The sequence below is a fragment of the Coenobita brevimanus genome, chromosome 115 (assembly GCF_032717465.1).
Source record: "Coenobita brevimanus isolate Jiangsu-jjx chromosome 115, ASM3271746v2, whole genome shotgun sequence".
In the NCBI taxonomy this organism is placed as follows: Eukaryota; Metazoa; Arthropoda; class Malacostraca; order Decapoda; family Coenobitidae; genus Coenobita; species Coenobita brevimanus.
The window spans coordinates 2,142,501-2,167,985 of record NC_137068.1 but is presented as its reverse complement, the minus strand read 5'-3'; the positions used below and the strand labels follow the sequence as shown (position 1 = coordinate 2,167,985).

Here is a 25,485-nt window from a genome sequence, read left to right as displayed (position 1 = left end):
TTTCGCTCTAACTTGGCCTAATATTGCCATCCCTCCATCATGAACAGAAGAGTTGTAACAATAGATTAACACTATGATACTAGTCACGAAGAAGTGCTATGGAAAGGATGTAGAGCCGTAGTATTGTCTTATTAACACTAGAATATGAAGCTAGTCACGAAGAAGTGCTATGGAAAGGATGTAGAGCCGTAGTATTGTCTTATGAACACTAGAATATGATGCTAGTCACGAAGAAGTGCTATGGAAAGGATGTAGAGCCGTAGTATTGTCGTTTTCTGCCACTGAGCTACGTGAAATAAGCTGCAAAAGGACGAAAATCTGGGCCAAGTTAAAATGAAAGGAGTATAGAATTTATGCGGAATTTCGCGCCCAATTTCGCGAGTAACAAACGCCAAACAGGAACCCGTGCGCGAAATCCCTCAAATTGGCGATTGGCGATTGGCGAGAGGCGGTGGACGTGTGTTCGGGAGATTGGCGGAGATTTGGCGAGATTATGGCCTGTTAGAGGTGTTGGAGAGAGGGATTTGTGTGGGGGAGAGAGAGGGGGAGGGATGGAGAGGGAGGGAGGAAGAGGGAAGAATTGAGGGAGAAAGAGGGAGGGAGAGAAAAAGGGAAGAAGGAGGGAGTGAGAGGGGAGAGGGAGGGAAAGAAGGGGGAGTCAGTGAGGCAGAAGGAGAGAGAGAGAGAAGGATATCGAAAAAAAAGAAAGGAAGGAGAGAGAGAGAGAGAGAGAGAGAGAGAGGGGATTTGGTCACTGATTTATAGCCCCGTCAACACCTTAACAATACATTCCATTCAGGTGTGTGTGTGTGTGTGTGTGTGTGTGTGTGTGTGTGTGTGGTGTTAAAACTGATACATAAACCATACATAAATATTCATCCAATCATCCATTTCGCCATATAAAGTACACAGCACATAGATTTAGCACAGTGTGACAGAAGAGCACATGAGGGTCTGGGAATAGTAAATTAGGGTCTGAGAAATGTACAGTACTGAGAGAAGGTGTACATGGTTGGTATTACTGCTCCAAATCCTTCCAAATGGAGAGGTAGGACAAGGAAAGAATAGAGGGATTATTGGAAGTAGCGGATTTATGAGAGGGTGGTCAGGAAGTGTGGATTTACCCTCTGTTATAAGGGATTTAGCTGTATATATGGTCTCGACTTTGTTTTGCTATGGAATGTATGCTTGTGGGGGTGTGGGTGGAGGGTGGGAAGGGGTGGGTGTGGGAGTGGGTGTGGGTGTGTGAAAGGCAGACAGACATTAACACCAAAAATAGCACACACACACACACACACACACACACACACACACACACACACACACACACACACACACACACACCTCAAAAATTATGTATATGTATGTATGTATGTAGGTGTTTCTTTTTGTGTGTACAGGATTCAAACACTGGTCTGCTTTCTCCTCTACCGTTGTCCCCCTCCTGTTGTCTCCTGTTTACTCTCCCTCCCTCTCTTCTGTTGCCTCCTGTTTGCCTCTGTCTCTCCCCGTCTTTTGTCGCTTTGAATTCTTTGGGTGTGAATACAAACAAATATTTTCTACGTGTTTAGGACAGGGGTAAGGGGTTGCTGAGAGAGAGAGAGAGAGAGAGAGAGAGAGAGAGAGAGAGAGAGAGAGAGAGATCAGGGCAAAGCAAAAACATGAAAATGAAAATGAAAGTGATAGAAAATAATGTACTTGTGAGAGAGAGAGAGAGAGAGAGAGGGAGAGAGAGAGAGAGAGAGAGAGAGAGAGACGGACAGACAGACAGACAGGCAAATTTGAGATCAGTGTAGGGCAAAAATATTAAAAGAAAATGGAAGAGAGAGAGAGAGAGAGAGAGATTAAACTTGACCCCTGAAATGATTGGTTCCGGTAGTGTGACCTCAAATGACCTCAACTCAAAAGGTGACCATATGCCAAAGGGGGTGGGTAAGTACCTCTGACAAATGGGTAGGGAGGTAGGTAGGTAGGTAGGTAGGGGAGGGAGGGAGAGAGGGAGGTAGGTAGGAAGGGAGAGAGGGAGGGAGGGAGGGAGGTAAGGAATTTGTGTGTATAGGTAGGTTGGTAGGTAGGATGGTCGGTGTGTGTGTGTGTGTGTGTGTGTGTGTGTGTGTAAGTTATAGTTTTGTGAATTGTATTATGTATGTATATATGGGTAGGTAGGTGAGTAGGTTGGTAGGTAGGTAGGTAGGTAGGCAGATAGGTAGGTAGGCAGATAGGTAGGTAGGTAATTTCTATGTGAAGGCCATTTAGTAGGTTTGTGGTATATAGGTAGGTAAGCTTTGTTAGTATGAAGGTAGGTAGGTAAATTTGTCGGGTAGATAGGTAAGAATGTAGGTAGGTTGATAGGTAGTCAGGTAGGTAAGTAGATGGGTATTTGGTAGGTAGGTAGGACGGGAAATGGGTAGGTTGGTAGGTAAGAAAGCAAGTAGAATAAGCAAGTAGGAGGTTGGTTGATAATAAAGCAGGTAGATAGATAGATAGGCAGGTTGAGATGATAGGTAGGTTCATTAGTAAAGATGGTAGGTACGTAGGTAGGTAGGTAGGAAGGTAGGTAGGTAGGTAGATTATGTTGGTAGGAAGAGGACACTGACTAACAGAGTGAGCGAGAGAAGGTTTGAGTTAGAAAATGAAGAATATGTTTGAATGTTAGATTTCCATCAGTTGTTAGATGTTAGTAATAAGAGAATAATTGTGGAAAAGGTGTTAGAATGTTATTTAATGTTAGAATGTTAGATTAGGTATGTTAGTATGTGGGTCTGAGAGTAAATAGGGAGGAGGGTTAATGCTGTGTAAATAAAAGGAAGAGTAGGTAAGCAGAGGAAATGAATGGTATGGGGAGAGCGCACACACACACACACACACACACACACACACACACACACACACACACACACACACACACACACACACACACACACACACACACACACACACACACACACACACACACACACACACACACACACACACACACACACACACACACACACACACACACACACACACACACACACACACACACACACACACACACACACACACACACACGTCTTCCACCATTTACTATAATTCACCATATACACACACAAGCACTCATATGTAGTCCTCAGTCTTACTAATTCTCTCTCTCTCTCTCTCTCTCTCTCTCTCTCTCTCATTTTTACCCATTAGTATCCACCAGAAACGTGAAAATGCCATTCCTATTTGACATCCTTCTGACTTGTACTTCTTCTGTTTGATCTCGAGGGAAGCTGGGAGGGTGTGAAGTGGCTGTGTGTTTGTTCTGAAGAGACTGGAAAGTGTGGCTTGGAGTGGGTGGGGGTGGGTGGGATTGTGGGTGGGGGAGGTGAAGGTGGAGAGGGTGTTTTGGGGGACTGTGGGTGGGAGGGAGAGGGTGTTTGGGGGTTTGTGTGTGTGGGGATGGGGATGTTTGTGTGTAGGGGTGGGGATGTGTGTGTGTGTGTGTGTGTGTGTTTGTGTGTGTGTGTGTGTGTGTGTGTGTGTGTGTGTGTGTGTGTGTGTGTGTGTGTGTGTGTGAGAGAGAGAGAGAGAGAGAGAGAGAGAGAGTCAGTGGGTTGGTGGGAAAGGTGTGTGTGTGTGTGTGTGTGTGTGTGTGTGTGTGTGAGAGAGAGAGAGAGAGAGAGAGAGAGAGAGAGAGAGAGAGAGAGAGAGAGAGAGAGAGAGAGAGAGAGAGAGAGAGAGAGAGAGAGAGAGAGGAAAAAGAGCGCACCCATCGATCTAAACCAAGAGGGGGGTCGTGAAGCAAGGAGTTGTCTAAGAAGCTGTGGACGTCTTGGGAGGTGGATGGATAGCCCTTGAGTCTCTATCCATTTTCTTTTAAGCCTCGCGAATGTCCCGTATAAGACGAAGTTACGAAGCGCCAAATTCGCCAAAATGGAGGATGTATATTAAGAATTTGGCGAAGAGTGAGTGGATGAGATGCTGGCTTGGGTGCATGTGGTGATGTCTGATGATTTAAGATGGTTGGTGAAAGAGTTATTATTGGTGTTTACAGGGTCATTTAGAAGACTTCACGTCATTGTAATTATCTTGGATCGTATATGTCATCATCATCACCATCATCATCAGCATCATTATTATTATTATCATCACCATTATCATCATCGTAATCCTCCTCCTCCTCCTCCTCCTTCTCCTCCTAATCATCATCATCATCATCATCGTCGTCGTAATCCTCCTTCTCCTCCTCCTCCCCCTCATCATCATCATCATCATCATCATCATCATCATCATCATCATCATCATCATCATCATAATCATCATCATCATCATCACTCTACGTCTTTGTCAGTCTTGTATATGAAAATGAATCCTTATTTTCATTATATATTATGGACGTAGGATATTTGTCTGCTTGCGTGTGTGTGTGTGTGTGTGTGTGTGTGTGTGTGTGTGTGTGTGTGTGTGTGTGTGTGTGTGTGTGTGTGTGTGTGTGTGTGTGTGTGTGTGTGTCTGTCTGTCTGTCTATATCTGTTTATCTATGTCTATATATCTGTTCAAGGTGTAACTAAAGAAAACTCATTTTCTCGCTACTTACCCCTATTATCTCTCTCTCTCTCTCTCTCTCTCTCAAAAATAAACCCAAATTTAAGGGGAAACTCAGGAAAAATCAACTATCTCTCTCTCTCTCTCTCTCTCTCTCTCTCTCTCTCTCTCTCTCTCTCTCTCAGAAAATTCCACTTACTTACCCCTCTTTTATAAATCTTAAATCTTCCTTTCTTTTCGTTGTAGCATAAAATTCTCCTCAGGTTGCTGCTGTGATATATCCCGGTTGACCGTCCTGTCGTCCTAGTGAAAATCCGTTCTGTAGAGAGAGAGAAAAAGTGAGAGAATTAGAGAGAGAGGAGGGGTGGGGGGCAGGGGGGTAGTGAGATGAGGGGAGTGGATGAGACAGAGGAGGGGGCTGTGGTGGTTGTAGGAAGGTGTGAGAGAGAGAGACAGAGAGAGAGAGAGAGAGAGAGAGAGAGAGAGAGAAATATCATCACAAACATTTTTATTATAATCATCATCATCATCATCATCATAATCAACATCATCATCACAATGTAGTGAGAGAGAGAGAGAGAGAGAGAGAGAGAGAGAGAGAGAGAGAGAGAGAGAGAGAGAGAGAGACTAAATTATCCACAATTTACACAAGTCTTTCTCTAACTTGAAATCCTAATCATTCTACTTTACTTTAGAATTTATTAAAGAATTTGGGTGATAAAGATAATCTAATCTTTATTTCTAGGCTTTTATCAGTTGTTTTATTTTATTTCTTTACTTTATTCACATTGACTTGGCCCAGATTTTCGTCCTTTTGCAGCTTATTTCATGTAGCTCAGAGGCAGAAAGATTGCTACGGCTCTACTCACCCCCATGCATGTCCCCCACCCCAGCATTCCTACCCCACCTCCCCTTCCCAGTATCACCCATTCCCCATCCCCCCCCACACACACCTAATACACTCCTACACACGCCCACCCCCACACCCCACCTACACCCCCCACACACCCCACCTACACCCCCCCACACACCCCACCTACACCCCCCACACACCCCACCTACACCCCCCACACACCCACACCCCACCCCACCCACACTCTACCCCCACTCCCACCCCCCACACCCCTACCCACACACACCCCTACCCACACACACCCCTACCCACACACACCCCTACCCACACACACCCCACCCCACCCTCACTCCACCCCACCCTCACTCCACCCACACTCCACCCCACACCCCCACTCCCACCTACCCCCAACTCACCCCCCACCCCACACCACACACACACCCATACCTATCCCCCACCCACATATAAATCATTAGCTACCCCACCTTTACCTATCCTTGCATCCTTCCTCACATCCTGCCTATCCACTCCTTCCCTGTCCTCCTCGCTATCCAACACCATCCCACACCCATCCTACCCCCCCGTCACTCCATCCTATCCACACATATCCTGTCCTAAGCCTAATACTTCTATCCTTGTCCTCATACTTGGTTCCTTCTCTCTCTCTCTCTCTCACACACACACACACACACACACACACACACACACACACACACACACACACACACACACACATTCCAACACATAAATCCCTCTTCAACCACCCCCATCCTGTCTCCCCTCTCCCCATCTCCCCATCCCTTTTAAAACACGTCAGCTAGGACTAACTTACACCCCATCCTAGTCACCCCCTCCCCTCCCCACCTCTCCCCCTCCCTTCCCCTCTCCTCTCCCCCTCCCTTCCCCTCTCCTCTCCCCCTCCCTTCCCCTCTCCTCCCCTTCCCCCTCCCCCTCCCATTTTGTCTGTGTTCGTTGTCTGGTTTATTTGACGTGGGTGGGGGAATGGGTGATGGGGGGAGATGGGGAGGGGAGGGAATGGGAGGGGGAATGGAGAGGGGAGGGAATGGGAGGGGGGAGTGGAGAGGGGAGGAGATGGGAGTCGGAGGGAGATGTTTGGGGGAGAGACAGGGAGAGACGGGAAGAGGGAGGGTGATGGGGAGGAGAAGGGGGGATTGAGAGGGAGGGGAGATGGAGAAGAGAATGAGTGATGGGAAGGGGAAGGGGGATGGGGAGAGATGGGTGTGTAAAATGGGGAAGTACAGATGCTAGGAAGTGAAGGGAATGAGGAAACATGGGGAAATGGGTAGGATGGGGGTGAGGAAAAGAGTACGTGGAAATGGGGAAGGGTGAATGAAATGGGTAAGGAAGTGAGGGTGAGGTGAAGCGTAGGGAGTATAGGGAAGGAGGGACGTAAGGAGAGAGAGAGAGAGAGAGAGAGAGAGAGAGAGAGAGAGAGAGAGAGAGAGAGAGAGAGAGAGAGAGAGAAAGAGAGAGAGAGAGAGAGAGGAAGCTTAGGATACCAGGATAAGGATAGGTTGGATGAGGATAGGATGGTTAGGGATCTTTGTCAGGTGATCAGCTATACTCTTTTTACTCTAACTTGGCCTAAAATTGCCTTCTCTCCACCTAGAACGATAAATTGTAACAGCAGATTAACACTAGAATACGATGCTAGTCACGAGGAAGTGCTGTGGAAAGGATGTACAGCCGTAACATTGTCTTTTTCTGATAATTCACAACTATACTCTTTTTACCCTAACTTGGCCTAAAATTACCTTCTCTCCCCATTGAATACTGAGTTCAGACAATTAACACTATGATGCTAGTCACGAGGAAGTGCTGTGGAAAGGATGTAGAGCTGTAACATTACCTCTGAAGTTTGTGAAAGGACTTGCAAAAGGACGAAAATTTGGGCCAGGTTAAAAGGAACACCGTGTATACAAAGATTAGACAAAAGATTTCAAGATTGATGTTCTCGTCGGCTGAGGAAGCTCCCTAACACCTATTCCTGAGCGATTTATTTTATTACACCTTACTGTCCTCTCCTCTCCTCTCCTCTCCTGTCCTCTCCCCTCCCCTCCCCTCCCCTAAATGCATTCTGGGCCAAACGGGATGCTAAAACATACTCTCACTCCCGCCTAAGTCAATCAGAGGACGGTGTTGCGTGTGGGATATGCAAATGGGAAGCCACGTCACCCTTTCTATTGCCTAACTTGGTGTGGTGTTTGAGGGAGAGAGAGAGAGAGAGAGAGAGAGAGAGAGAGAGAGAGAGAGAGAGAGAGAGAGAGAGAGAAGGGGGAAGGGGAAACTACTTAAGATTCAACGGAAACTACTTAAGAACGGAAACTACTTAAGATTTAACGGAAACTACTTAAGACTAAACGGAAACTACTTAAGATTTAACGGAAACTACTTAAGAACGGAAACTACTTAAGATTTAACGGAAACTACTTAAGACTAAACGGAAACTACTTAAGAACGGAAACTACTTAAAGATGTAACGGAAACTACTTAAGATTCAACGAAAACTACTTAAGATGTAACGGAAAGTACTCAAGAACGGAAACTACTTAAGACTAAACGGAAACTACTTAAGATGTAACGGAAACTACTTAAGATTCAACGAAAACTACTTAAGATGTAACGGAAAGTACTTAAGATGTAACGGAAAGTACTTAAGATGTAACGGAAAGTACTTAAGAACGGAAACTACTTAAGATGTAACGGAAAGTACTTAAGAACGGAAACTACTTAAGACTAAACGGAAACTACTTAAGACTAAACGGAAACTATTTAAGACTAAACGGAAACTACTTAAGAGGGAAACTACTTAAGAACGGAAACTACTTAAGATTCAACGTCAACCACTTAACATTTACTTACGCATGGGGTCGTTGTGGTTGCAGCAGTCAGTGAGGTTCCTGGCATTCTTGAAGGAAATGCAGATCTCAGGGTATTTCTGAGAAGCGAAAGATCTGTATTTGTCTTTCCCCCCCATGGCCGACACCTGTGGGGGGAGGGGGAGGCTTGGGATTAGGGACTGGAATGGTTAAAGTGATGGTTTGAGTCTGGAATTAGGGACTGGAATGGTTAAAGTGATGGTTTGAGTCTGGAATTAGGGACTGGAATGGTTAAAGTGATGGTTTGAGTCTGGAATTAGGGACTGGAATGGTTAAAGTGATGGTTTGAGTCTGGAATTAGGGACTGGAATGGTTAAAGTGATGGTTTGAGTCTGGAATTAGGGACTGGAATGGTTATGGTGATGGTTTGAGTCTGGAATTAGGGACTGGAATGGTTAAAGTGATGGTTTGAGTCTGGAATTAGGGACTGGAATGGTTAAAGTGATGGTTTGAGTCTGGAATTAGGGACTGGAATGGTTAAAGTGATGGTTTGAGTCTGGAATTAGGGACTGGAATGGTTATGGTGATGGTTTGAGTCTGGAATTAGGGACTGGAATGGTTATGGTGATGGTTTGAGTCTGGAATTAGGGACTGGAATGGTTATGGTGATGGTTTGAGTCTGGAATTAGGGACTGGAATGGTTAAGGTGATGGTTTGAGTCTGGAATTAGGGACTGGAATGGTTATGGTGATGGTTTGAGTCTGGAATTAGGGACTGGAATGGTTAAAGTGATGGTTTGAGTCTGGAATTAGGGACTGGAATGGTTAAAGTGATGGTTTGAGTCTGGAATTAGGGACTGGAATGGTTATGATGATGGTTTGAGTCTGGAATTAGGGACTGGAATGGTTATGGTGATGGTCTGAGTCTGGAATTAGGGACTGGAATGGTTATGGTGATGGTTTGAGTCTGGAATTAGGGACTGGAATGGTTGTGGTGATGGTTTAAGTCTACAATTGGGACTGGAATGGTTAATTAGGGACTGGAATGGTTATGGTGATGGTCTGAGTCTGGAAATAGGGACTGGAATGGTTGTGGTGATGGTTTGAGTCTGGAATTAGGGACTGGAATGGTTGTGGTGATGGTTTAAGTCTACAATTGGGACTGGAATGGTTAATTAGGGACTGGAATGGTTAAAGTGATGGTTTGTCTTTTTTTTATATATAATACTTCAGCTCAGTGTAACAATTTATCATGGGATTTTGAGAACTTTAATTATTTTATCTATCTATGTATCTATCTGCCCATCTATCTGTCTGTCTAGCCATCTGGTCTGTCTGTCTTTCTGCCTGTCTGTCTGTGTGTCTGTGTATCTATCTATCTATCTATCTATATATATACATATATATATATATATATATATATATATATATAAATATATATATATATATATATATATATATATATATATATAATGTATATTGAAAGTAATGGAAAGTAGGAAGTAGAATTCTGTGTCAATCGTATAGTTCCTTAAAAATGTATTTCGATATTAATCTGATTGGTCTGAGATGCTTGTAAGTACTGTGTGTGTGTGTGTGTGTGTGTGTGTGTGTGTGTGTGTGTGTGTGTGTGTGTGTGTGTGTGTGTGTGTGCATGTATGTATGTTTGTGTATGTGTGTGTCTGTCTCTATCTCTAATTCTTCCTTTAAGAAATCATGATCTTAGGTACGACAGAAATTGATCTTAAGATTTGCGTAAGAAGTTATTGTTTTACTGACCACACAGAGCAGGACCAGCAGGATAACGGCGAAGTGGCTCAGTCTGAAATAAAAAGAAAAATTGCCGGGTAAAATTAGGGATTGTACTGATTTTCGTGCAACCTCCTCGTATGTGTTATTATAGGGGAGTTTTATTTCTCTCTCTCTCTCTCTCTCACACACACACACACACACACACACACACACACACACACACACACACACACACACACACACACACACACACACACACACACACACACACACACACACACACACACACACACATCCGCTTTCCTACACAGTTTACGAGCCAACTATTTTCCTTCCACTAGGAGAGAGAGAGAGAGAGAGAGAGAGAGAGAGAGAGAGAGGAGTATTGACCCTCCCAATATTGACTTACTGCCTGGCCACTACCCATCCGCCGCCCAATACCCAATACCTAATACCAAATACCCGCATCCCCAGTTCTCCAAAAATACCATTACCCAGGAGAGAGAGAGAGAGAGAGCCGCATACCTCACATCAATGGTCGAGATAAAAGGCGAAATAACAGGAATATTTGTTTTGATTGATGTCTGGCCTCCGCTACTGATACTAGTCCACTTATACCTGATACTGGGAGATAAGGCCGTCACTGGTCCCTGATAAAACCGCCACTGCCACTGATACCATGCCTGATAATGTCACCCTTCTTGTTTGGGGATGTCTCTTGTATATTCTCTCTCTCTCTCTCTCTCTCTCTCTCTCTCTCTCTCTCTCTCACACACACAGATAGATAGATAGATAGGCAGGTAGGTAAATAGACAGATAAATAGATAGATGGTAGATAGGTAGATAGAGAGACAGGTTAAGTTACAGTAGGTGAGTTGGTAGGTAGGTAGGTAAGTATATGGAATGAGATGGATAGATAAACATAGGCAAATAGATAGATAGATAGATAGATAGATACAGAACATCCTATATCTCACCTCAGTATAGTCATCTAAAAACAGAGACAGTTTGAGCACAGCTGTATTTTGGTATCAGTTCTTCGTGACTAGGAAGGTCGAGCATCCCAGTGATAAGGGGGGGGCTTCGCTAGACGGGTGCGGCCATACTGGACAGGTGCGCAATTAGGCACCAGACGAAAGATATCCCTCCTTGGATTAGTCCCATTATTATTTATCACTTTTTATCTCCACGAATGCAGATTAAAATATTATTCTTTTTCGTCAATTTACTTAAGGTACTTGTAAAATTTCGTCTATGATACCTTAGTTACTTATAAATTCAGGAACACAAACACACACACATACACACACACACTTGTTATTCTGTTCTTGTTCTCTCGTTAATTTCGTTCTTGTTGACGCGTGCAGATCAAAAACCATACTGAGCAATGTTCGTCCAGGGCAACGTTTTATAACTTGAGCAGCGACGGATTCCTGAAACGTTATCTTGGCGCCGTGCTTCCCGTGGGTGAGGGGTGGACTGACGTAAGAGAGAGAGAGAGAGAGAGAGAGAGAGAGAGAGGGGAGAGGGGAGAGGGGAGAGACAGACGCAGGTAGAATGAGAATTGGACTGACTGACGTGTGGAAGAGTGTGTGTGTGTGTGTGTGTGTGTGTGTGTGTGTGTGTGTGTGAGAGAGAGAGAGAGAGAGAGAGAGAGAGAGAGAGAGAGAGAGAGAGAGAGAGAGAGAGAGACGCAGGTAGAATGAGGATTGGTTTGACTCGTGGACTGACTGACGTGTGGAAGAGTATTTGTGGTGTGTGTGTGTGTGTGTGTGTGTGTGTGTGTGTGTGTGTGTGTGTGTGTGTGTGTGTGTGTGTGTGAGAGAGAGAGAGAGAGATGGGGAAATTGGAGGAAGCGGAAGCAGGAATTAACATGACAGAGTTAACGTGGTATATTGCACAACACATATTTAATACTACGTGGAAGTTGAGCAATTTCTGACACCTGGAAATATACCTTAATTACCTCATGCATCACGGAAATGATAGTAGATGAATTAGGTGAACAGGTGGACGGGAAGTAAGGGGGGAGAATGATGGTGGTGGTAGTGATGATGATTGATTTTTGGTGGTGGTGGTGGTGGTGACAGATGATGACGATGATGACATGATGATGATGATGATGATTTTGGGTGGCGGTGGTGGTGGTGGTGGTGAACGATGATGACGATGATGATGATGATGATTTTTGGTGGTGGTGGTGGTGATGATGATGATGAATAACGGTGATGGTGGTGTTGATGATTGATGATGATTGTGATGATGACTGATGATGATGAAGATGGTAATGATGATGATGACGACGACAACTATGATGATGATGATGATAATAATAATAATAATAATAATAATAATAATAATAATAATAAATAATAATAATGAGAGGAGAGCATCATGCAAGGCAGTGAAATTTTCGTAAGTTGATCACAGCAGGGTTTATCACTGGACAGGGGGCCTTCACGTGGTGGCACTGATATAACAGAGAGAGAGAGAGAGAGAGAGAGAGAGAGAGAGAGAGAGAGGAAAAGGATACTCCCCAAGCTGGCTAAAGGCTGCTTGGGATTTGCAAAGACGCCGGATGTCAGTTGCTTTTGCGTCAAGAGAGAGAGAGAGAGAGAGAGAGACCACGATTCCTCATACCTCCACGAAATTACAACTAACAACATGTACTAGATTTTTATTATTATTATTATTATTATTATTATTATTAGTAGTAGTAGTAGTAGTAGTAGCAGTAGTAGCAGTAGTAGTAGTAGTAGTAGTAGTAGTAGTATTTCTTCACTGTTTCGTGTCTTGTCAACGATGTAAACAAAATTGGTAAATATTCGTGCGTAAATTCCGTGTATGTGGGGGAGGGGGGAGTGAGTTGGGGGGAGGTCAGTCAAATGGTGGGTGACAGAGCGACTTGGAGGCGTTTTGTCTGCGGCCATCCATTGCGGGATTAGGGCGTCGGGCGATAGACAGATAGATAGATCGAAATACCGTGTTTACCTTGTGTATATTTATATGATGCAAGAGATGGGTGGGAAATACGCGTACTATCTCGATTATCTCTCGCTCTAGGTCATCTCTCTCTCTCTCTCTCTCTCTCTCTCTCTCTCTCTCTCTCTCTCTCTCTCTCTCTCACACACACACACACACACACACACACACACACACACAGCCAAGGACCCAACTTAATTCACAAGCTTTCCTCTCTCTCTCCCTCTCTCTCTCTCTCTCTCTCTCTCTCTCTCTCTCTCTCTAGGTAGGTTGGTAGTTAGGTAGGCAGGTAGACAGATAAGTGGATGGATGGGTGGATGGATGGATAGATAGATATAGATAGATAGATATGGATAGATAGATATTATAGCACAAGGAGTATTTATCATTTATAGCTTCAGACAGTGACGCATATTTAAATAATTTCTTGCCCCTGATAGATAAACAGATAGATAGATGAAGACAGGTAGATAGATAGGTATTCATAGAGAGAGAGATATATATATACAAATAGACAGACAGAGCTAGATAGATAAACAGACAGATAAATAGATAAATAAAAAAACTCTTCCTCTATAAGTACCCCTTTGCCATTAAAAATCTCGTTGGATAGATAGATAGATAGACAGATAGACCTAGATAGATAGACAGGTAAATAGATAAATAAAAAATCCTGAAGTACCCCTTTACTATAAAAATCTCTCAGGATAGATAGATAGACAAACATAGATAGATATATAGATAGATAGACAAACGTAGATAGATATATAGATAGATAGACAGATAGATATATAGACAGATAGATAGACAGACCTAGATATAGATAGACAGGTAAATAGATAGATAAATAAAAAATCCTCAAGTACCCCTTTACTATGAAAATCTCTCAGGATAGATAGATAAATATAGATAGATAGATAGATAGACAGATAGATAGACAGATGGATCAATAAGACAGCCAACTCTTTCAGTACTCAACCCATTCACCACAAAAATCTTTCTCTCATACGCACCATATCACACACACACCCACAATCTTCTCACGGATCTTCTCCTTACACACATACTTTCCCACTTGTAATCTTGTAATCGCATCAGGAGCAGTTACAGGAGATAGGAAACGGATACAGTAGCGTAGATAAGGCCTTTGTAGTCTCGTTACATAATTACAATGGGCGGTTATCATTGAAACGAGTTATTTTTTTGCTCCTGTTATCTTGAACTTGTCTGTTACGTGAAGGTGGTGGTGGTAGGATGGTGGTGGTGGTGGTGGTGGTGGTGGTGGTGATGGTGGTGGTTATGGTTGTGGTGGTGATGATGATGATAATGGTAGTGGTGATAATTATGATAATAATAATAATAATAATAATAATAATAATAATAATAATAATAATAATAATGATGACTCCAAGCCATTCTGGAACGTAAAGCAGGTGGACTGAAGGCTTAAGTTTCCCCTCGTCGCAGTCCACCATCGTCCTTTCGGGGGCTAGGGAGGGAGTTGAGGGACGTGTGTATAACCAGGCAGTGGATCCGCCCGGTTATATCAGTGCCACCACGTGAAGGCGTTCACGGCACCGGCTTCCATTTATAAGAACCGGATGCTCTCTCTCCACGCCTATCAGATAAAAATAAATCAATAAATAGCAAGAACTAAGGGATGTGATGCAGTGGTAGTGAAGGGGTGGTTTTGTGTGTGTGTGTGTGTGTGTGTGTGTGTGTGTGTGTGTGTGTGTGTGTGTGTGTAGCAAGAACGAGGGGAAGTGATGTAGTGGTAGTGAAGGGGTGGTGTGTGTGTGTGTGTGTGTGTGTGTGTGTGTGTGTGTGTGTGTGTGTGTGTTTGGGGGGGGTTGTGACGTCTATGGCTACTACTGTTCTTTGAGATATTTCACAGACCTGCTTGTATCCGGTCACCCCTCCCCCTCTCCTTCCCTCCCCCTCTCCTTCCCTCCCCCTCTCCTCCTGTATCCTCTCTCTATTTTTGTATATCTATCTATCTATCTATCTCCGTCTACCTGTCTACTTGTATCTTTTTATCACTATCCGTCCATCCATCCATCTATCTATCTAACTATCTATCTAACTATCTATCGATCTATCTGTATGTCTATCGAGAGAATATAGAGATGCATATGTGTGTTTTTTTTTATTCATTTTGTCATTCAGCATTGTTTTATTTCGGTGTTTGAGATCATTATTATTATTATTATTATTATTATTATTATTATTATTATTATTATTACTACTACTACTACTACTACTACTACTACTACTACTACTCATTGCATCATCACTATCTCATTACCTGTTTCCTCTTTCTTTTCAGGTAAGGGAAATCACCTGAACAGCCTGACCCCGTCCAACAGCACTCGTCCGCCAGTCGTATCGGCGCCACGGCCCTCAGTACAGGTATTTTATCACCACACACACACACACACACACACACACACACACACACACACACATTTACTCTATATACTTACTGGTAACTCTCTCTCTCTCTCTCTCTCTCTCTCTCTCACACACACACACACACACACACACACACACACACACACACACACACACACACACACACACACATTTACTCTATATACTTACTGGTAACTTTCTCTCTCTCTCTCTCTCTCACACACACACACACACACACACACACACACACACACACACACACACACACACAACGCCCCCACCCACACACACAAAGCCCCCACCCACAACCCCACCCACACCCACCCACAACCCCACCCTCAACCCCACCCTCACACACATCATCATATCGGTGAGAATCTACTCTCTGGTATACGCAAGGCGGAGTGCTGCTTCCTCTTCTTATCGGTGACCCTCTTATCTCTTCTTGAGGCCTTACATGTCAATCTTAAGTACAGAAGACACCGACCTCCTTGGCACTCACTCCCTCCCCACACCCACACGCAACCCCCCCACACCCACACGCAACCCCCCACACCCACACGCAACCCCCTGTAACTTGCAATACTTTGGTGATAGAAACTCCGTGTACAAACAGCTAGATAAGTAGTTTATTACGAGCTCACAACAAAATAGTCTGCCCTTCTTGAATGTCTGCTCTGAACTGACGCAGTGGCGCCGTCTTCCCAGGCGTGGGGCCCTGGGAAAGCGTGCTAGGTCAGCAAGTTTAGTGGGGGCATGTATGCATTGGGGGGGAACATATATACATCGGGGGTAGACATATTGTGGAGGGGGTACACTACTCCCCCGGGTAGCTGAGATGGTGTCCTGACACCAGGAGTTATATGGTGTGTGATTATAGGAGTAAGGCAAGGTCGGGGAGGTTTGTACAAGGGATAAGTATGATACAGGGGCAGTAGGGGAGACATGGCCATGTTTAGGGGAGGGAATTAGAAGGATATATACATATAAGATATACAAGGATTAATAGGTGTGTGTCCAGTAAGGGTCGAAGGTATACACAGACATAATGGGAATTACACAATAATATCTTGATACATGAGAAACAAGGAGTAGATATGAGAGTTCTTTTGTTGTTCTTCGTTATTTTTTTTTTTCTGTAGGATACACTGTCACTCAGTAATGCATTAAAGAAAAACCATCATTTTCTAGTAGGAAGAGTTCCGTTCACAGTTTGGTTAATTGTCAGATGGCATTGATAGTCACTGAATGTGAGGGCACTAAGTACGGGGAGTTTCTACGTCGTGTGTAGGGCGTACTATGCCTGTAGCGACTCTGATTTCCTGGAGTCGGCGTTCCATTTTTCTGACACAACAATGCACTGCACATATGATGAGTAGAAAACCTATGAAAGCGATAACCACAGGGGGAAACACAACTGTTGGATAAACCCAGGAACGGCTGAAGGCCAGAGAAAATTGATCCATAATGAAGTCACTGTCATTGAGGAATGTTAGCATGCGCAAGTTAGGGGAGGTGATGGTAATGTTGGCAGATGGTAGGGTGGAAGGCATGTCGTTTGGTTGAAAGATATCATAGGAGTGTTTACGGACAGCTTGATGATAGCGAGTGGCGTAAGTGATGACGGACTCTGATTTGACAGTACAATAGTCTGGTGCTTTGTAGAGACCACTAGCGGGGACAGATCGAACTGAAGAACCAGGACACATGATTGTGACAGAGATGGGAACAGCAAAGAAGAAGTACTGGACATGGTTGAGGTGAGCATGGTGGACCGGGAGTTCAGGAGCTGGTACAAAAGAACAGGCCGAGTAGATGGAATGGTTGCGAACTAAAGCAGACTCACAGGGTGTAGCGCTGCTAGGGAAGATAGCGAAAAGGTGGGCAGCACAGAGACGATAGGTCGGAGTAAGGGAAGAACATTGCTGGAGGTCTGTGGAAGAAAGGAAGGCAACTGAAAGATGATCACGGGAGAGGAGGAAATATTCTGAAGGAACAGATACTTGTAACAGGGAGTTGTTGAGGTGGAAAGGGAAGGGAATGATGTGGAAAAGGTTAAAGGTTATGGCAGAACGGAGAGGAATATGGACGACGACGTATTTGGTGAGAAGAGTGGCTTCGAGAACAGGATAATAATATTCGAGGGAGGAGTAGGGGAGGACTGGGGATAGACCGAAGGTGGAGTGAGCCCATTCCAGGACAGAACGGAGAGCTGAGACAGGTACTAAGTCGGCAGTGACATGTCCATTTATAGCATCAACCAGGATACGAACCAAGGTAGAGACTTGAGACAGGAGAGAGGCAATGGCCAGTTGGAGATTATCCATGTTGAGTTTGAGGTAGAAGAACTGAGAGATAACGTTGAGATCTGAAAGGTGTCGTTGTAAGATATTGGTGAAGTTGTTTAGAGTGGACGTGACTTCATTTAGGTGGGTCGTAAGCATCTGTAACATAGTGTGTTGGATTTTAATGACTCGGCGTTGGGATGCTAGAGCTGAAGCTAAATGAGCGAGATCAGATTTGAAGCCAGAATTGTCACGGGCTGTAGCAACGCCAAACAAGCCACTCAGAATATCACCGTCGAAGTCGAAGAGACCTCGTTTCACACAAGAACGACCAACGGGTGTCTGAATGGAAAATGTGTCATTGAGCTCAGTGAATCTGTTACTTATGTATTGCAATTGCCAGGAGAGTGGGAGGAAAAGGTTAGAAGACAAAAATGGTGTTCCAATGCTTTCACTCACCAACTTTGCTGACTTAATGGGTTACCTGAGATTCCTTCACTGGCTTACTCCTAAACAGCGAGAGCTAGCCTTGGAAATCGGTGTCAGTCTAGGAGATAAAATTATTCAGGTCACTAAAGCCATTCATGAAAGAACAGGTTCGAACTACACGCGTCAGGGCACCACCCAACCCTTGGCCTCCTCAGTCTGTCACACCTCCACTACCCCAGACCAATCTCGCTCCCGTCCCACCACACGCGGCAGACCTGCCACGCATAGTTCTCCTACCGCAGGTCGTGATCAATCTAGCGTCCGACGGAACAAACAATCTTCAATTCTTTGCTGGCACTGTGGTCATCCTGGACATCGAGCATCCAGTTGCGACCGTACATACAGACGTCCTCACTCCCAAACCAGACAGCGTACGCCTTCCCACTCACGTCGTCCAAAATGCAAATACCACAAATCCAGCACGACTCACACCACTGAGGAATGTCTTTACCTCAACCGTCAACAGTCGGGGGAAGCGCCGCGCCCGTATCGGACCAATATCACGTAGAACCAGACATTCGCCTATGTGGTGTCGAAGGCTCAGAGTTTAAGGTTAAGGGAAGAGTCACCCTAGAAGGCAAACTACACAGAGATTTGCCCCCTATCCCAATTGAATTTCATGTCACTAATGACTTGCAGTTTCCCGCAGATGCCCTTATTGGTTTCTCCACCATGGCCCAACACTCCATTGTATTATTACCTGCTTGTGGTAGTACAGACATTTCTGGATTCCCAGTTTACAGTATGGAATGTCCCCGTCCTGTTCTTACGATCAAATCAGTCCTTCAGTTACCATTGTCCCGATCGCTACCAAAAAGTCCAGACCAGCCCAAACCACCACTATCATCATCTGAGAATACAGAGATCATTCTTTTACTGACTGCGAGCAAGGACATAAATTCCTCAATGTCTACTGATACATCATCTCAGCCTTCAGAAATGGCTCTTACCTCCTCTCCCGACAACACTATCGCTGACTCAGACATGTCTCAGTTACCTACCTCGCACAGTGTGAATGATCTTCTCCAACACGCAGAGACGAAACGTGCAGTAACGAATACGTGCACTATTTTGTTACCGCATGAGTTCACCAAAGTCTCTGTTTGTGTTGCCGGTGCAAAAGAAGGAGTGGATGTACTAACACTACCTGAGACGTGTTGTGTGAATGCCTTGACTTATGAGTCAGCATGGTGTACAGTCTTAGAGGACAGTTTATGCTACCTGTACTTGCTCAATGTCACAAATGCTCCACTAAAACTTAAAAGTGGTGTAAAGATTGGAGACTTCCTGGTATACCTAGCAGCCATAAAGGTTTGCCAGGATTCCTCAATTCCTACTATTCATACTGATGACAGTACGCCAGTCGGTGTATGTACTATTAACTCTACGGGATCTGCGCCGACATATTCACCCAATATGCTGTCACATCTCACTTGCACAGATTTCCCAGAAAATACGCCTCAACTCCTCGACCTTCTGACCTCGTACAGAAACGTGGTTGCCTTACCCGGTGAACCGATGGGTAGAACAGACCTTGTCAAACATACGATTGAACTACTACCAGGAACTCAACCAATTTACATACCAGCGTATCGATTTCCTCACAGCCAGAGAAAGCAGACAGATCAAATGGTACAGAACATGTTAGACCAGGACATTATTGAACCCTCCGTCAGTCCATGGAATAGCCCACTTTTCTTAGTACCATAGAAGGACGGCAACTTTAGACCAGTAGTCGACTATCGTAAGGTCAATTCTGTCACCGTTCCAGACTGTTTCCCGTTACCCGTCCTCACTGATTTGCTAGAATCCCTTGGTGAAAACAACGTAGTCTTTTCATCTTTAGACCTCCTCAGCGGGTACTGGCAGGTCGAAATGGAAGAATCCTCTCGCCCAGTTACAGCCTTTAGCACCCCTTCCGGACATTTTCAGTTTTAGAGACTCCCTCTTGGTCTGAGAAATGCTCCTTCCGTGTTCATGCGACTTATCCATTCAGTCTTCAGCGGTATGATGGGACACTCTCTTTTTGCTTACCTAGATGATATCATTGTTGTGAGTAAATCCATCCCTGACCATTTCACCAAACTCCAGCAAGTCTTTGAATCCCTCCAGCTCGCAGGCCTGAAAATCAATCTCAGTAAATGTGACTTCCTGCGGAAGAAAATCAAATTTCTAGGCCATGTCGTAGATGCACAAGGCATTCATACTAATGAGGATAAAACTAAGGCGATTATTAACTTCCCAGAACCTACCACTACCGAAGCTGTACGAAGTTTCCTGGGCCTCAGTGGCTATCATCATAAATTCATACAAGACTACGCAAAGATCGCCGCTCCTCTGACCCACTTACTCAAGCAGAATGTGCCCTTTGTTTGGACTAACGACCAGTCACAGGCTTTCCAAAAGCTAAAGACAGCTCTTGTAAATGCCCCTGTTCTAGCATTCCCTGATTATACCACACCCTTCCTTCTCTGCACAGACGCCTCAGGCACTGGACTTGGTGCCATTTTGATGCAACTCGATGAAGCATCAAGGAAGCGCGTAATAGCGTATGCTAGTCGCACCCTTACAACCGCTGAACGTAACTACAGTGTCACAGATCTCGAAGCGCTAGCGGTAGTCTGGTCCTTGAAACATTTCAGAGATATAGTCTATGGTTATCCAGTGCATATCCAAACAGACCACCTTTTACTATGTGATTTGTTCAAGAACCACAACCTAACAGGTAGGCTAGCTAGATGGTCCGTCATCATCCAGGACTTTAATCCCACTTTTCAATATGTACCAGGCAAGTTGAATGTAGTCGCAGACGCACTCTCACGTCACGTAGCAGCAGCTATAACATCACTGCAGCCCGAAGTAACTGAAAACACTACACTAACGTCAGAAGTTGTTCGAAACTTTCAGCGCCAAGACCCCATATGGTCCAAAGTCATTTATTTCCTAGAATCTGGCGATGCCTCGACCTTACCTACTCTGCCAGTATCATTAGATACGTTCATGCTAGATGATGATCTCTTGTACAGGAAAACACTACTAACAGGAAAAGACATGCCCAATCGCGAAGTATGCCAACTTGTTGTCCCCACTGCCCTGATACCAAAGGTTCTTCACATTGTTCATAATACCCCTCAAGCTTCCCATCCAGGTTAAGACTGATGCTTGCGCCAAGCACGTCTCAAATACTATTGGCCAACCATGCGCCGCGATATCAATGCCCACTGTGACTCTTGCCTCTCCTGCCACCGCCACAAAGGATCAACCGGCTTACCTGCACCTCTCTTACAATACCCAATCCCGTCACGACCATGGGAAACTGTCTCAATCGATCTCTTAAAACTCCCTCTCACGGAATCCGGCGCTGAGTACTTGTTCGTAGCTGTCGACCACTTCTCCCGCTACTGTGTCCTCGTACCCCTCTCTGACAAGACCGCGAAGAGCGTTGCACGTGCCTTTGTAGATCACGTAATTTGCCCGTTCAGTACCCCTCATACCATTCTTACTGACAACGGTACGGAGTTCAACAAGAGCCTTCTAGATTAGATCTGTCGCCGCTTTCATATCAGTAAGTGCAATGTCGTGCCTAACCATCCGGCTTCCAATGGCCTTGTAGAACGCCACAACCGAAAAATCTTAAGAGTGCCTTAGACATCTAGGCTCCCATAGTTCGTCCTGGGATGACTGGATTCCCCAAGTGGCATCCTCAATCAATAGCTCCATCAATGCATCCATTGCTGAATCTCCCATCTTCGTCCTCTTTGGTTTTGACAAGGACCTCCCATACTCTCTCTTATCCTCAAAGCCAGAACCCATCTACAACATGGATGATTATGTTAAACTAAAATTGGCCAACTTCCAGACAATCCACCAGTATGTCCAATCCACTTTGGCTTCCTCTCAGGAGGACATGCTGCAGCGCCAACATAAGTCCGCCTCTCCTATCACTATCAGTGTAGGCGATCTTGTCTTTGCTCATTCCCATACGCGTTCCTCTAAGTTGGATGACAAATTTACAGGGCCCCACCGCGTCCTCACTCAACAAGGCAACAAATTTCACCTCCGGGACCTGTTCACTAAGGACACCAGATGGGTCCACGTCGATGACTTAAAGCGTGCTAGGTCAGCAAGTTTAGTGGGGGCATGTATGCACTGGGGGGGAACATATATACATCGGGGGTAGACATATTGTGGAGGGAGTACAACCCCACACCCACACACATCTCCCCACCCCCCTTACCTCCCAGACACTCGGGAAATAAATCGGTCAGGCACTGCTGTTAAGAATTTTTGGGGTTAATTCATTTCTGTGGGTGATTTTTTTTTTTAGGCTTGAGGTTAACCACATTTTTTTTATTATTAGGCATGGGTGGTTATGTACACACACACACACACACACACACACACACACACACACACACACACACACACTTTATATACTTACGGGTAACTACAACAACAACAACAACTACTACTACTACTACTACTACCACCACCTCTCTCTCTCTAAAACACACACACACACACACACACACACACACACACACACACACACACACACACACACACACACACACACACACACACACACACACACACACACACACACACACACACACACACACACACACACACACACACACACACACACACACACACACACACACACACACACACACACACACACACACACACACACACACACACACACACACACACACACACACAATTTGAACGCCTATATTTATATGTTATGCATAATATATATTTATTTTTGTATGCCATGTAGCAGTGGTTTCCAATCGTTTCTAATTCTGACCCCCCCTCACTGAATGCCACGTTCCCTGCGCCCCCCTTCCTAAAACACTGTATATTACTGGCATAGTTGGCACATGTCAATACATATCATAGATTCTTAATTTTTGAAATTGTTTATATATTCAGATAACTAGATTTCTTATTCATATCTGAAATATTTTCTCTATATTTACAAATTAATGAATTCAATCATAATTCATAGTTTTCAAATATAAATACCCTCTTTATCAAGCCTTCGCTCCCCCCCCCTCCCAGGCAGTCCTTCGTGCGGTCCCCACAGGTTGGAAACCACTGCCATATACAACTGCATTATTTTTACAGGTATCTAAAAAGGTGCTTAATGACTATCTACCCTGAATGTGTAATTAATTAAAAGGTGAGTCTTTTTACCTGCATTATTGTGCTGTCATTTATCTCTTTATTTATCTGTTTATTTATGTATTTTTTGTGTGAACTATTGGAACTGCAAAAAATTCGACCACTTTAACCAGTCACACGTATACATTATTATTACCTCCGCCAAGGAGGTTATGTTTTCACCCTTGTTCGTTTGTTTGTGTGTTGGTTGGTTTGTGAGTAAGATTACACAAAAACTACTGGATGGATTTCCACGAAACTTGGTACAAGAATGGGTCTTGGACCAGAATAGACTCCATTAATTTAGGTGCGGATCCGTATAAAGGTGCGGATCCAGGATTTTTTTTTTCACTTTTACATTGCGAGATAGGGCGTTTCTTGACATTCTCGTAAATTTTTCAGTGAATATTGCATGTATCTTGATGAAAAAAATAATCAGGCATATTTGGGATGTTGGTATCTACGAGTGTGTACAGTTTGGCGCGGATCCATATAATATTCCGGATCTAGCGGATTTAAATATGCTTTTATAGGGGGTAGTCTTTTGCCATATTGGATTAGACTTGACTGAATGAAAAGGAACTGCATGTTGGGCCTTGGAGGAGGTATGCGCTCTACTGAGTGCCATTCTAGTGATTATATTATTATTATTATTATTACTCTGTTAATGAGGAAGGTGTATTGTGATGGAACAGGTGACTAAGGTAGATGGAAAGGTTGTTATTCATAGTATCAGAGAGAGAGAGAGAGAGAGAGAGAGAGAATGATGATGATGACAGGTGACTTAGGTAAATGGAAATTTTTATTCATCGTTTTAGCCACGATTTATCACGTTTTCTGTGTGTGTGTGTGTGTGTGTGTGTGTGTGTGTGTGTGTGTGTGTGTGAGAGAGAGAGAGAGAGAGAGAGAGAGAGAGAGAGAGAGAGAGAGAGAGAGAATTTTTTTAGGTCTATATTCTAGGTGTTTTTGGAAATATCGCAGCTCCATTTCCATTGCGACTTATCTTACATAGCTTAACACTTTCTTATATTCTCATTCTGTTTTAATATAGATATATTTTACATTATAACCACACACACACACACACACAGAAAGGAAGACACAGGATAAGTCTGTTAATAGATGGTGTTGCGAGATTTGTGGAGTGAGCAAGTGGGTTGTGGTGAGAGGAATTTAAGATTGTGAAACAGACAGTGAAAAATAGGCAAGATGGAGAGTTAGAGACTGACAAGGAGAGTGTATGTGCGTGAGGTGGAAGGGGGAAGAGGGAGGGGGAGGCCAAGGATGAGATGGAGGGATGGAGTGGAGAGGTATATGAGGGGGGGGGGGTGAGCTGGGAACAGAGCTATGAAATGGCGGGGGACAGGGCGACATGGAGGCGATTTGTTTGTGGCCACCCCTTTCGGGAATAAGGCGACTGGCAATAAATAGATAGATAGATACAAAAATTTAGGCAGTGAAATATTTGGGCAGTGAAGAATTTAGGCAGTGAAAGATGTAGACTGGTTGTGAATGAATCAGGTGTTGGATGGTGTTAGGATGAGATGTTTGGGTGCGTTGTGTGATGAGAGGAGTAAATGATAGAGGCAGTGAAAAATGCAGCCTATACTCTTTTCACTCCATCTTGGCCTAAAATTGCCATCTCTCCATCTTCAATGCTGAGTTGTGAGAGAAGATTAACATTAGGATACGGTGCTAGTCACGAAGAAGTGCTATGGAAAGGATGTAGAGCCATTTTGCTGTCTTTTTCTTCTACTGAGCTACGTGAAATAAGCTGCAAAAGACGTGAAATAAGCTGCAATAGACGTGAAATAAGCTGCAGAAGACGTGAAATAATCTGCAGAAGACGTGAAATAAGCAGCAAAAGACGTGAAATAAGCCGCAAAACACGTGAAATAAGCTGCCAAAGACGTGAAATAAGCTGCCAAATACGTGAAATAAGCTGCAAAGGACGTGAAATAAGCTACAACAGACGAAATAAGCTGCAGAAGACGTGAAATAAGCTGCCAAATACGTGAAATAAGCTGCAAAAGGACGAAAATCTGGGCCAAGTTAGAGTAAAAAGAGTATAGCTATGAATGAATATGCTGGTGAATGAAGGCTACTTGTGAATGAATCGATTGAGGGACGGTGTTGTGAATGAGGAGTGAGAATGAATCGATTAAGGGACGGTGTTGCGAATGAGGCAC

At 44.2% G+C, this 25,485-nt stretch overlaps 1 protein-coding gene across 1 annotated transcript in view; it reads right to left on the bottom strand.

The window, feature by feature from the left end:
- The window catches only part of LOC145418603 (uncharacterized), a 92,009-nt gene that overhangs the window by 11,916 nt on the left and 54,608 nt on the right, over positions 1 to 25,485 (bottom strand). The window contains exons 3-5 of the mRNA XM_080286971.1: positions 9,984 to 10,026; positions 8,249 to 8,372; positions 4,716 to 4,831 (exon numbers count right to left, since the gene is read on the bottom strand). Of these exons, the coding sequence (XP_080143097.1) occupies positions 4,716 to 4,831; positions 8,249 to 8,372; positions 9,984 to 10,026 (283 nt within the window). The remainder of the gene's footprint in view (positions 1 to 4,715; positions 4,832 to 8,248; positions 8,373 to 9,983; positions 10,027 to 25,485) is intronic.